At 34.2% G+C, this 12,051-nt stretch overlaps 1 protein-coding gene across 8 annotated transcripts in view; it reads left to right on the top strand.

Moving 5' to 3' along the window:
* The window catches only part of PHC3 (polyhomeotic homolog 3), a 68,010-nt gene that overhangs the window by 36,677 nt on the left and 19,282 nt on the right, over positions 1–12,051 (top strand). For 6 of the 8 annotated variants that reach the window (XR_004299836.1, XR_004299837.1, XM_032407232.1 and 3 more), the window contains 4 exons: positions 990–1,861; positions 2,151–2,198; positions 6,280–6,430; positions 10,999–11,249. Coding sequence is in view for 6 of the 8 variants with exons in the window: in XM_032407232.1 (XP_032263123.1) it covers positions 990–1,861; positions 2,151–2,198; positions 6,280–6,430; positions 10,999–11,249 (1,322 nt within the window). In the remaining 2 variants the exon portion in view is untranslated. The remainder of the gene's footprint in view (positions 1–989; positions 1,862–2,150; positions 2,199–6,279; positions 6,431–10,998; positions 11,250–12,051) is intronic. The other 2 variants (XM_032407234.1, XM_032407237.1) reach the window with 1 other exon arrangement.

The raw sequence follows: 12,051 nt of genomic DNA on the forward strand, positions 1-12,051 counted from the left end.
TTTCATTAGACAGGATTTCACCAGCATCTCCCTCTGTGTAAACGTACGCACTAGTATGCAGAAGAGGCATAATAATGGAACAACTATTTACTACTTGATTTTGCTAATTCTTATATATATTATCCCTATTGTGAGTGACTCTTCTGTGGAAAAAACGGATACTGTCATTTATAGATTACTGTAGGGTTTTTTGTTGTTTTTGTTGGCTTTTTTGGGTGGGGGCAGGGGAAGAGTAAAACAGGATCCTTTATTTAGACAGCATGGACTTCTGATTGCCTCATTCTCTCTGCAAGCAAAACTAGTGCTCTCCTGGATTTGGAATGGCCCCTGAAATTTTATTTCTTAGTTACAGTGCTATAGAATTCACACATGTGTTTTGCTTAGCTGAATTAACTTGTTATACAAAACATTTTCTCTTCCTGGGTCAAGTAATACCAACTTTTCATCTTGGCTCAAATTTGGAAACATATTTGGGAAGCTTTATAAATAATTACATTGACTGTTAGTTGGAAGACTATTTAGACATAGATTAGAAAGTTATGAGACCTTTATGAATTTTGATATTGCATTTTTATGATTTTGAAGTTATTTTTATAGATCTTATATTTGTTCAGGGATACTCCTCTTCTCCCCAAAGAAGGAATTCAGATGGATAAACTTCGTTAAAAGTTAATGCAGATATTCTGATGACCTCTAAAATTTAATAAGAATAAATCATGTGTATATTTCAGATTTATGAATACATTGTTTTAGGCAGTTTTTTCTTTTGGAGCTTATCACAGTACAGTTTATTTCATGAAATTTTTATAGTTTTCCATGGAAAGGTTGTTGTCATTACATTTTCAAATCACTCTTGTCGGGAAGACTTGTAATAGATTTCTGGTGATTGTGACCTTCTGATGTGAAAACTTTTCCTCTTTTAGATTTATTTATAAATTTCTAGGATATTTTTGGAAAAAAATACTAATTGTCATTTTTTTCTCTCACAGCTTCATATCCTCCAATTCAGCCTCATCCTCTAATAAAACATCAGCAGATTCCTCTTCATTCTCCACCTCCCAAGGTTTCCCATCATCAGCTGATATTACAGCAGCAGCAACAGCAAATTCAGCCAATCACACTTCAAAATCCAACTCAAGACCCACCCCCATCCCAGCACTGTATGCCACTCCAGAACCATGGCCTTCCTCCAACTCCTAGTAATGCCCAGTCACAGCATTGCTCACCAATTCAGAGCCATCCCCCTCCTTTACCGGTGTCTCCTAGCCAGTCCCAGTCAGCACAGCAGTCTGTAGTGGTGTCTCCCCCACCGCCTCATTCACCCAGTCAGTCTCCTACTATAATTATCCATCCACAGGCACTTATTCAGCCACACCCTCTTGTGTCATCAGCTCTCCAGCCAGGGCCAAACCTGCAGCAATCCACTGCTAATCAGGTGCAGTCTACAGCACAGCTGAATCTTCCATCCCATCTTCCACTTCCAGCTTCCCCTGTTGTACACATTGGCCCAGTTCAGCAGTCCGCTTTGGTGTCCCCAGGTCAGCAGATTGTGTCTCCAACATCACACCAGCAGTATTCAACCCTGCAGTCCTCTCCAATCCCAATTGCAACCCCTCCGCAGATGTCGGCATCTCCTCCAGCTCAGATTCCACCACTGCCCTTGCAGTCTATGCAGTCTTTACAAGTGCAGCCTGAAATTCTATCCCAGGGCCAGGTTTTGGTGCAGAATGCTTTGGTGTCAGAAGAGGAGCTTCCAGCTGCAGAAGCTTTGGTCCAGTTGCCATTTCAGACTCTTCCTCCTCCACAGACTGTTGCGGTAAACCTACAAGTACAACCAGCAGCACCTGTTGATCCACCAGTGGTAAGCCCTTGGAAGCTCTTTGACTTTCTTACTGAACTGAGAGTAAATACTGCTTTCTCCCACATTATGTTATATTGCTAGATCTAAATGCCTATGAATTTAAAAAGCTTGCAATTTCCATCTGTCAGTGTCTGACAAACATGCTGTATGGGAAAAAAAAAATGCCATTTGTTGTAGTATGGTTGCATGCTTGATAATTTGTGATGGTTATTAAAGTCCCTCGTTAATTTTATTACTATTTAAACAAATCCATCTGCTATCTTTACAGAGTTGATTTTTTTTCCCCAAGGGAATGCATTTGAACCAGTGTCATCTGCACAAAGTTTTTTCTCTTAAGGTGATTATCCTTCATAGATCCCTTCTGTTGGCTTGTATGTTCTTAAACGTATGGTTTATCTACCTAACCTTTTTGGTTGTGTGCATTTTGAAGTCCTGGGCCTTTAGGGGCTTTGGTTTCATGGTGGAGGTATGCTTGTATGATGTAATTTTGGGGTAAAATTATATTTTGTAAGCAAATTTTGTAAGAAAGACATTTACTCTAGGAAATAATCCAACTTTGCAAAAAACATTAACTGTAACCCATCTTTTAGAATTATTAAACTTCTGATTTTTAAATTTCTGTATGTAGAGAAAATATATACTTTACATATTTCTTATTTAAAAAGCTAAAAAAACTGAGTGGATGAATTGAATAATGAGGATGGAAAAATCTATTGGGAGGAATAAAAGTTTTGAATAATTGAGATTGTGGTGAAATTTATCAGAATAAACCTCTAGCAATGGTACATGTTGCCTAGGAAAGAAAATTAGCTTGAGGAATGTTTTTCTTTAAAACATTCTCTAAAAGACTTCTTAAATTTGTAAAATAATTTACAATAAAAATTGAAATAAGGTCTCTAAATGTTTAGGCAGAAGGATCAAATTAATAATTTATAACTGAGGAAAACAGTCTTCCCAAAGGAGGTTTCATATCAGATTTCACTGAAGAGATTTTATCACTTAAAAATTAATAACCATTAACTCAGGAAAGGAGTTTCAAAGTCTGTTCCTTAATGGTTTTCAGGATGCAAATTTATAGATTCTTTATTCTTGTCATCCTCATTGATGTTAATAGGCAAGAGATTGAGTTCCACTTCTAATTTTTTATAAAAAACAACTCAATAGAAACAACAATGGGCATCTAGAAATAAGTTTGTCATTCAGTTCTCATGTCTATATTTTCTTTTAGATTTTTGAAGAATTTACAATGGATATTACAAAACACAGGCTTCAAAGTGTATAGTAATTTCAAAGAAATCAAATTTAAATTTATATTCTTTCTAGTTCAGTGAATTGGGTTTTAATAAGTAAAAAGTAAAATTTCTTTGTATGCCTTCTAATTTTCTAATTGTTTTTGTTAGGGGAAACTTTGGAGGAACATATTTGGGATAGAAATATCAACATAATAAGACATGAAAGCTAAAAAATTTAAGGTCTTGTTCTTGCTGTCCTCTCTTAAAAAAAATTTTTTTTTTAATTTATGTTATCTCATATTTTGAAGTTTTTGTTTTCCCCCATGAAAATAGTAACTTTATCTGCTGTCACTGGTGTGGTCATACTTGCTATAGATGTTCCTATGTTATTTTTCTTATCTTTTATCTTTCTTTGAGTACCATAGCCTATTTATTAAGTTACTATGTTTTTCTTTTATTATCTTTGATCACATCTTACTTTTTTTATCAAATCATGTTTCTTCATGAATTACACATTTCTTCACAATTACCTGGTTGTTTCAAATATTTAAAGATAGTAATATCTATTTACTTCTTAAGAGATTTGAAGTTTAAAAGATTAACTATGAATTGTCAAAGTAAAAGTAGATTTTTAAAAAATATATAAAAGATACATTTATAAAACTAAAATTTGTCATTGACATTTGAGTATAATAAACAGTTTGTTTAGGAAAGGGATACAGATGGGACTAATGTATTTTATTGAGGTAAGTTTGGCAGTCATTGCTAGTTTTAGAATAGTTATGAACTAAACAAATTGCGTTGCACAGTCTCCTAATGATCTTGTGAGTAAAACCTCTATTTCTTTGCTTTATTCAGTATTTTAGTTGTTGCACTTAGATTTTTTTATGTTGATGGTACCAGATGTCTGTGACAGATCTGTTTTTGCCTACTTCTTTTATTAACTTATTTTGCCTTTACATAGCAGATTTGAAAGAAAGTTTGTGTAGTTAGGCTTACCTATAAAGAATGACAAGTATTTTATAATATTCTTTGATGGATTATTTCAGAATATGCTGTTTATGTTATGACTCTTACCCTTTAAAACTTTTTCATTATTTTTTAAAAACCAGAGTTCTATGCATGATCAAACTTTGATTCCTTAAAAGGTACTGTAGTAGGTGTTTGAAAAACTTGTGACAGCATTAATATTAAAGAGAGGATTTCGACATTTTAAGAAAAGATAATATCTAATAAAGGAATGTTACACAGATACAATTGAACTTGTTGGTAAAACCATACTTGTCTAATTACCTCTGAATCAACATCCCTACCACTGCCAAATTAAGGTAATCACCACAACAGCAGATGCTCCTCACTAGAAGATTGTTTTTGTTTTTGTTTTTTTTCCCCTTAAACCCCCAGGACATTTCTTTTGGATGACTTTCCCTGTAGTGGACATTATCGTCGTTTAAAAAAAATTATGTGAACAGATACTAGCAGCTATCGTTGTACTGTAAGGATCCAGACATGAGGCAGGGAATCTCTTGGTGAAACAGGTTTCCAGATGCAGGGTTGGGAGCAAATAACTTTTAAAAATGTAGCCTACTTAGTTGAATCAGATCACAGTTCTGGATATTATATTTGGTATAAAATCATCAGTAACTGGACGATTCCTAATTTTTTTTTTTTTAGGATTTCTAAATTTTTAAAAAGAGTTTTTTTTTTAAGAAATTTTATTTATTTATTTTTTTTTTAAAGATTTTATTTATTTATTTGACAGAGACACAGCGAGAGAGGGAACACAAGCAGGGGGAGTGGGAGAGGGAGAAGCAGGCTTCCTGCGGAGCAGGGAGCCAGATGCGGGGCTCGATCCCAGGACCCCGGGATCATGACCTGAGCCGAAGGCAGACGCTTAACAACGGAGCCACCCAGGCGCCCCAAGATATTTTATTCTTAATGGAGGCTTGGAGAATTAGGTGTTTTTTTTTTTAAACTCTGTCACTGTTGCTGGATTTATGCCTTTGTAGGTGAAACTTGATAGTCCTTTCTATAACACATGGTTTATGCTGATTTTAATAATCTTGACCATTTTTATATTTAACTTTATATACTTCAAATCATCAAACTTTTTCAGTAGTTTGATTAAAAATATATACAGTATTAGATATCACAAAGTTTTTTGTGAATGTTGAGAGATTTTTGTTTTCATGTTTGTTAGAAATATAAGTAATCTTAAAAACTCATGACTTTTGAAAATTTAATAAGCTTTCTATATAAAAGAAAGGAACTGCTTTGTGGCTTTGTTTTTAGTAAAATGATGACAAAATAGTCTAAAAGTGGCCTTTGAAAACAGCCTTAAGTTTAATGAAAAATTAATAAGTTATTTTTAGTTACATAGTACCTTCTCAGATTGAGTCCATGTTTTCTTCTTACAGTATGCTCTTTAGCATTAGATAACAAGGTTGTTAAAAACTTAAAAACTTTAGAAGTATGGAGTAGTATTAAAGAACTAAAAATAATGTGTCAAATGGCTTAGGAGGGGGGTGTGTGTGTGTATGTGTATTACTTCAAGGACATATATTTTCTGTTTACCTGGTACTAGCTTATAAAAATTCATTAGATTCTTGAGTAGATCAGAAGATTAAAGAATTAAAGATATAATTGCATACCTTTTTTGTATGTTTTCAGACATTACTTTTCATAATTTAATCTTCAGTTCACATAAATATAACAAAGAAGAGAGCCTGGGGTGTCATCCTTTAAGCAGTTCCTGATACACGTCATTTTGGAGATTTACTTAGTGTGCTTGTGAAAAATACTAGTATTTATTTTGATTTATGACAGTTGAAGTTAATAGAAACAATAGTAAATTCCCCAAATAGTTACTTTGTATAAAATCAAAACTTTTTTTTTAATTCTCAAAATTAAAAATATGTTCTGACTTGACTTTCACCTTTTTGAAACTTTAGTAATTTGTAGCTTAGATACTGATCCACAACTTGCTTTTAGTGAAATATTGTCAAGCATTATGGAAAACCTCATTTGAGCTGTTTTAAAGTTTTCCTTTCAGCCTATCAAATAATCATTTTGCCTTTTTAAAATTTAAAACACTTAGAATTTATTATTTTTTTTTCAGTTAAGTTAGAAACACCTAGTAAATGTATTTTTAGAAACATTTTAAGGCAGTGTGGTTTGTCGTTGCAGGTTTATCAAGTAGAAGATGTGTGTGAAGAAGAAATGCGAGAAGAGTCAGATGAATGTGTCCGGATGGACAGAACCCCACCACCACCCACACTGTCTCCAGCAGCTATAACTGTGGGGAGAGAAGATTTGACTTCTGAACATCCTTTGTTAGGTAAGGAAATATCTAAATTTGGGGGAATTTTCTATTAGGTAAATGTTAGTAATAAAGTTTAGTAAAGTTAGTGAAGTTTAATAACTGGAGATGGTATTAAGCTATTATGTAATTGCAGCAAAATATAAGTAGAATTCAAGATTTTTTTTAAATGAGGAACAATTAAAACAGTTGATGAGGAACCACCCAAGTAAAAAACATTCTTTAGCTTTCTAATTTTTAGTGGTTTGCACAGATATATTTTATATGCCCATTCAGATTCATCTGTCAAGCTATTTCTAAGCTTAAAAATTAGAATAAATCAGAGTTCTATTAAAAGATTTCAGTTACGCTTTCCAGAAATCACAAAGCATTCTGAGTCATATCTGACATTCCTCATAATTGCTTGTGATCTAGGCTGAGTATGTTTTTAAAAGTGTTCTTTCCCAGACAATTCTTAAATTAAACCTCACTAATTCTTACTAGAGACATGGATTAAAAAATCCTTGGCCTTAAGCATTTAAATTTTTATTCACTACTTTAGTGCTACTCATGAGATGAAGTAAATCTTCTTTATGCTCCTCCTCACAATATTAAAGTGATTGTGAATCCTAGGTGTTTTACTAAAACATTAGTATGACCTAGAGCCCAGTGTCTAAGTCTTTTTTTTAAGGACCATGTAGATTTTTAGTTTTATTTATTTAATAAAAGCTTTTCTTTTTTTTCCCCTTTAAACGTGGGGCTCGAACTCATGACCCCGAGATCAAGAGCTGCATGCTCTACTGACTGTTAGATTTTTTAAAAATTTATGAATAATTTATTTAGATTGGGGTTGGCAGACTATAGCTCATCCTTTAAATCTTTCCTGCTGCCTGTTTTTGCATGGCCCACAAGCTGAGGATGGTTTTAAAATTTTTAAATTGTTGAAAAAAAAAAATCAAAAGAAGAGTAATATTTCATGCCATGTGAAAATTATACCAAATTCAAATTTTATTGTCCATAAATAAAATTCTGTATAACACAGCTGCCTTTCTTTACTTGTTCAAATATTATCTTTACTTTTGTATTACTGTGGCAAAGAAGAGCAGTTGCAGAGCCCGTATGGCTCTTTATAGAAAGCTTGCTGACCCTTGACCCAGATAATCCTAATCTTGATTCAGTCTTCCTTATAAGAATTCAGTTTTCTTGAACTTCTCATGGCCCTGGTGATTATTTACAGTAAACAAGACCCACTGTCACCTACATGGAAACCAATTGTAATAGGACACTGACTTTGCTACCAAAGCTACCCTTGCCCTCCCTCTCTTTTCAAGTGTGCCAGCACTCTAACCCTTTCTTCTAAGGGTTGACTCTTGGTTTTGGCTCAGATCATGAGCCTTCTCTCTGATTTTGTCCCTTACTCTCATTATGAATCTCTGGAAAGCACAGAAGGGGGAAAATCAGTTTTCTTCCAATATTTTCTCCCTCTTGAGAAATAGAAAATGTTTAGTCAATAAAATGATATAAAATATTTAAGACAAGTTTAATAGTATTGCCTGTGTTTATTCATAATAATACCACAAAAGATAGATTTAGGAACATCTATCGTATTAAATCTTTGTAGTTTCTCTGAACTGAAATGTATTTAATGTTGCTGCAGATTTCCTGGAGTTTGATTTAAAGGCAGAAATAAAAGTTTAATTGGATACTAACCTTGCATTGTGACTGTGATTTAATTTACCTAAAAAGCATTACTAATGGTAACGCAAAGAAAATTTAAACACTTCTGAAATATTGGAACACAAGAACATCTTCACGTTTTTTTCCTCAAGGATGCAGGGCAAGATCCTATCAAGCAAATCCCTCTGGCTAAATTGTCTGAGTGCAATGTAGAGTTCTGAATCTTCCTATAATCTACTTCATACTTATTACTGTGTGTATGAGGGGGAAAGCAAGCACAAGTTGATTTTTAGAATAACTCTTATCACATCATGAAATAAACTGACCTGCAAAAATACAGGGATTTGTTTCCATCCAGTATTCAGTTTTCCTAAATCTTTAAAAATTCTTTAAAAGTGAAAAGCATCCATAAAAAAGGTGGAAAAGCTCATAGATCTTGCTCAGAAAATGAGACTGAATAGGCAGAGAGTACCCTGTGGCAAAGTTCTGTCAGTTTTGTTTTCTCTCACAGTTGTCTTAAATCTAGAGAGTGTAATAATTGTGTTTTTGTTCTACTGTAATACATCAGTGTTTCTCAGTTTTATTTTAACAGCTGATTATACACTGGCAAGTAATAGCTATTAGCTTCTTCAAAAAGTCACTAACTTACAGCTCTAGTTTTAAAACACTTAGGATGTTAAAAAATGGGCACATACGATATAAAAATTAATTAGAACATGTACCAAGCAGTATTTTCTTAACAAACCATATTATACTTAATGCAACTTTATATATATATATATACACACACACACATATATATATATATATACACACACACATATATATATATATACACACATATATATATATACACACACACACACACACACACACACACATATATATTTTAAAGCTTTTATTTATTTTAGAGAGAGAGCACGAGCCAGGTGGGGGGGAGGGGCCGAGGGAAAGGGAATAATCTCAAGCAGACTGCCCTGAGCTCGGAGCCTGACATGGGGCTAGATCTCACAACCCTGAGATCATGATCTGAGCCAAAACCAAGAGTCAAATGCTAACCAGTTGAGCCACCCAGGTGCCCCAAGGCAGCTTTATATTTCTTTTTTTTTTTTTTTTTTTAAGATTTTATTTATTTATTTGAGAGAGAGAGAGAGAGAGCACAAGCAGGGGAAGAAGCAGGCAGAGGGAGAGGGAGAAGCAGGCTCCCCGCTGAACAGAGAACCCAATGCGGGGCTCTATCCCAGGACCTGGGATCATGACCTGAGCCGAAGGCAGATGCTTAACCGACTGAGCCACCCAGGCGCCCCAGCTTTATATTTCTAAAGTAACAAAGTATCTATAAATCTGTAAGGGACATTAAAATTTTATTTTTCAGTACCCCATAGATTTATATTTTCCTTCAAACAGGAAAAAAACCTTTCAGTCCCACTTTAGAGTTTTATAATTTTTATCCCTTTTCCTCTAGGAGTAAATGTGAAGATTTGGTATGTAGGATAGGATTTTCCTGGAGTTCCTCAGTTTGGTAATGCATGTGTACAATACTGTGTTCCCGAAATCAAACTAGCATTTTCTGTTGACTTGTTTAATTTTTAATAAGGGATTGTGTAATTTTAAACTGTTTTTCCAGTGCAGTTTATCTTGGTGGATTATTTGATGGAACTAGGTTAATAAATGCCTTATAATAGTGCTGTGATAAGCTCTATTATATTAATCACAATTCCTGAGAGTGAATTGTTAGAGCTTTTCCATTTCTGAGATTATACAGATGATCAGTACACTATTTTCTTAGCTGAAATTTTTATTCTTTAGGGATTCCTATTCTTTATCCAGCTGGGCTGTATTTTGAGCATCTTTGATAGTGGTGTCAACCCTTTTCTTACTAGTGGAGAGGAGTTACCACAGTAATTAAGAGCACTGTCTGAAGAATTGACTCCCTGGGTTAGTATCCCAGCTCCATTACTTAATTAGTTGTGTGCCCTCGGGCAAGTTACTTTATAAAGCTTTCTGTTTCCACACTATGAAATGGAGAACAACAGCAGTACCTACTCTTGGGCTAGTTTTGAGGGTTAAATGAGTTACAGCATGTGAGGCATTTACACAGTACTTGGCATGTAAGTGCTCAGTAAGTTGTAGTATTATCTTTACACATGTGCTCTTTTTTTGTTACTTTTCTTAGACATCTGTACTCACTGATATTTTTAGCTGCCAACCGGTTCCATCTTTCCACTTTAGTACAGTCATACAGGTTTGGTGCGATCATATGGGTAGGTAAAGTCTATCATAGGCTGTGGGGTCTCTCTTATTGTGGTCTTCAGAGTTTGAAGGGGAGGGATCACAGTGATCCAACCCAGTATTTTGCAGTTGCCTGGTACTAAAGTGTTCCCCCAAATTGACATACACAGTGTCACTGAAGAGTTGTTTAAAAAAAAAAATTGTGCATGGATTTGGATTAGCCTTACTACTTGAAATAAAGGTGATGCTGTGTAATCCTTTAAAAATCTCTACTTATTCTGTGGATTTTATGATCCTTTTTTATTTAAGTATACTTTCAAAGTACTTTTTCCCCCATGCCATCTGGAATATATAAACAGGAACATAGGGAATTTAATATTTGTGTAGCTTGAAATTTTTTTAAAAAGTAACAGTTTTCATAATTCTTAAATTGACATTCTGAAACACTTTTCATATCTTATGGAATAGTTCTTTTTAACCAGGGTTGGAATGATCACTTTGAGCAAGTTATCCCCTTCTGTAAAGTGGGGATAATAGTAGCTTCTATCTCATAAGATTAAATGAGATTAAATATAAAGTTCTTAGAATGGTGTTTTAAAGCACCAGGTGTGGACGGTTATTGTTATTAATGTTTATTCTTGGTTTTCTTATTTGCCTGCACAGAATGCTAAAGATAAAAAAATGACTTTTTTTTCCAGAGCAAGTGGAATTACCTGCTGTGGCATCAGTCAGTGCTTCAGTAATTAAATCTCCATCAGATCCTTCACATGTTTCTGTTCCTCCACCTCCACTCTTACTTCCCGCTGCTACCACGAGGAGTAATAGTACATCCGTGCCCAGTAGCATTCCCAGTATAGAAAACAAACCTCCACAGGCTATTGTTAAACCACAGATCTTAACCCATGTTATTGAAGGCTTTGTGATTCAGGAGGGATTGGAGCCATTTCCTGTAAGTAGTAAGCAAATTTGTATTTTTAAAATTATTCATGTAGCATTATGTTTAATTGTAGTGTATTGTTCTCTAATAAAATGCTTATAATTTTATTTCAAAAAAGTTGTTGATCCCTTATCTAGAATTTCTCTACATATTATTTATATATTTCCAAATATGTTTCTAGAATTTTTATGCTAGCTATATATAAACTAAGGAAAAAATTTCAGGCTATTAAGGATATCAATTTTATAATTTTTAGACAAAGATAATGGGAAGATTACTCCAGTGAAATAAATTTTTTCTTTTTTTTTTTAAAGATTTTATTTATTTATTTGAGAGAGAGAGCGAGAGTGTGAGCGGGGGTAGGAGCAGAGGGAGAAGCGGGCCCCCAGCTGAGCAGGGAGCCCGATGCGGGGCTCGTTCCCAGGGCCCTGGGATCATGACCTGAGCCCAAGGCAGACGCTTCACCGACTAAGCCATCCAGGTGCCCCTCTTATTTCTTTTTAAGGGGACTGAAATGACACCTAAAGTGCATTATTTTTTTTAAAACGGTGTTTCTTATATAACGTAATACTTTGTGAACTTGAGTGCCTAAGATAATAACTTCCCAACCTGATAATTCTGAAGTTACTCAGTTGATGGTTTATAATTAGCAAATAGATTTTCTCATCCTTACATCTCAGCCTTCAGTCAGATTTTTAAAATGCCTTAAAATCTTCACTTAACATTGGAGGTGCTATTTTTCTATCACTGAAAGTCTTATAAGTTGAGACTAGCAGTACATAATTTCTATGCTAATATCTAGAGATGGACATTT

The sequence above is a fragment of the Phoca vitulina genome, unplaced genomic scaffold, assembly GCF_004348235.1.
Source record: "Phoca vitulina isolate PV1807 unplaced genomic scaffold, GSC_HSeal_1.0 scaffold8, whole genome shotgun sequence".
Lineage (NCBI taxonomy): Eukaryota > Metazoa > Chordata > Mammalia > Carnivora > Phocidae > Phoca > Phoca vitulina.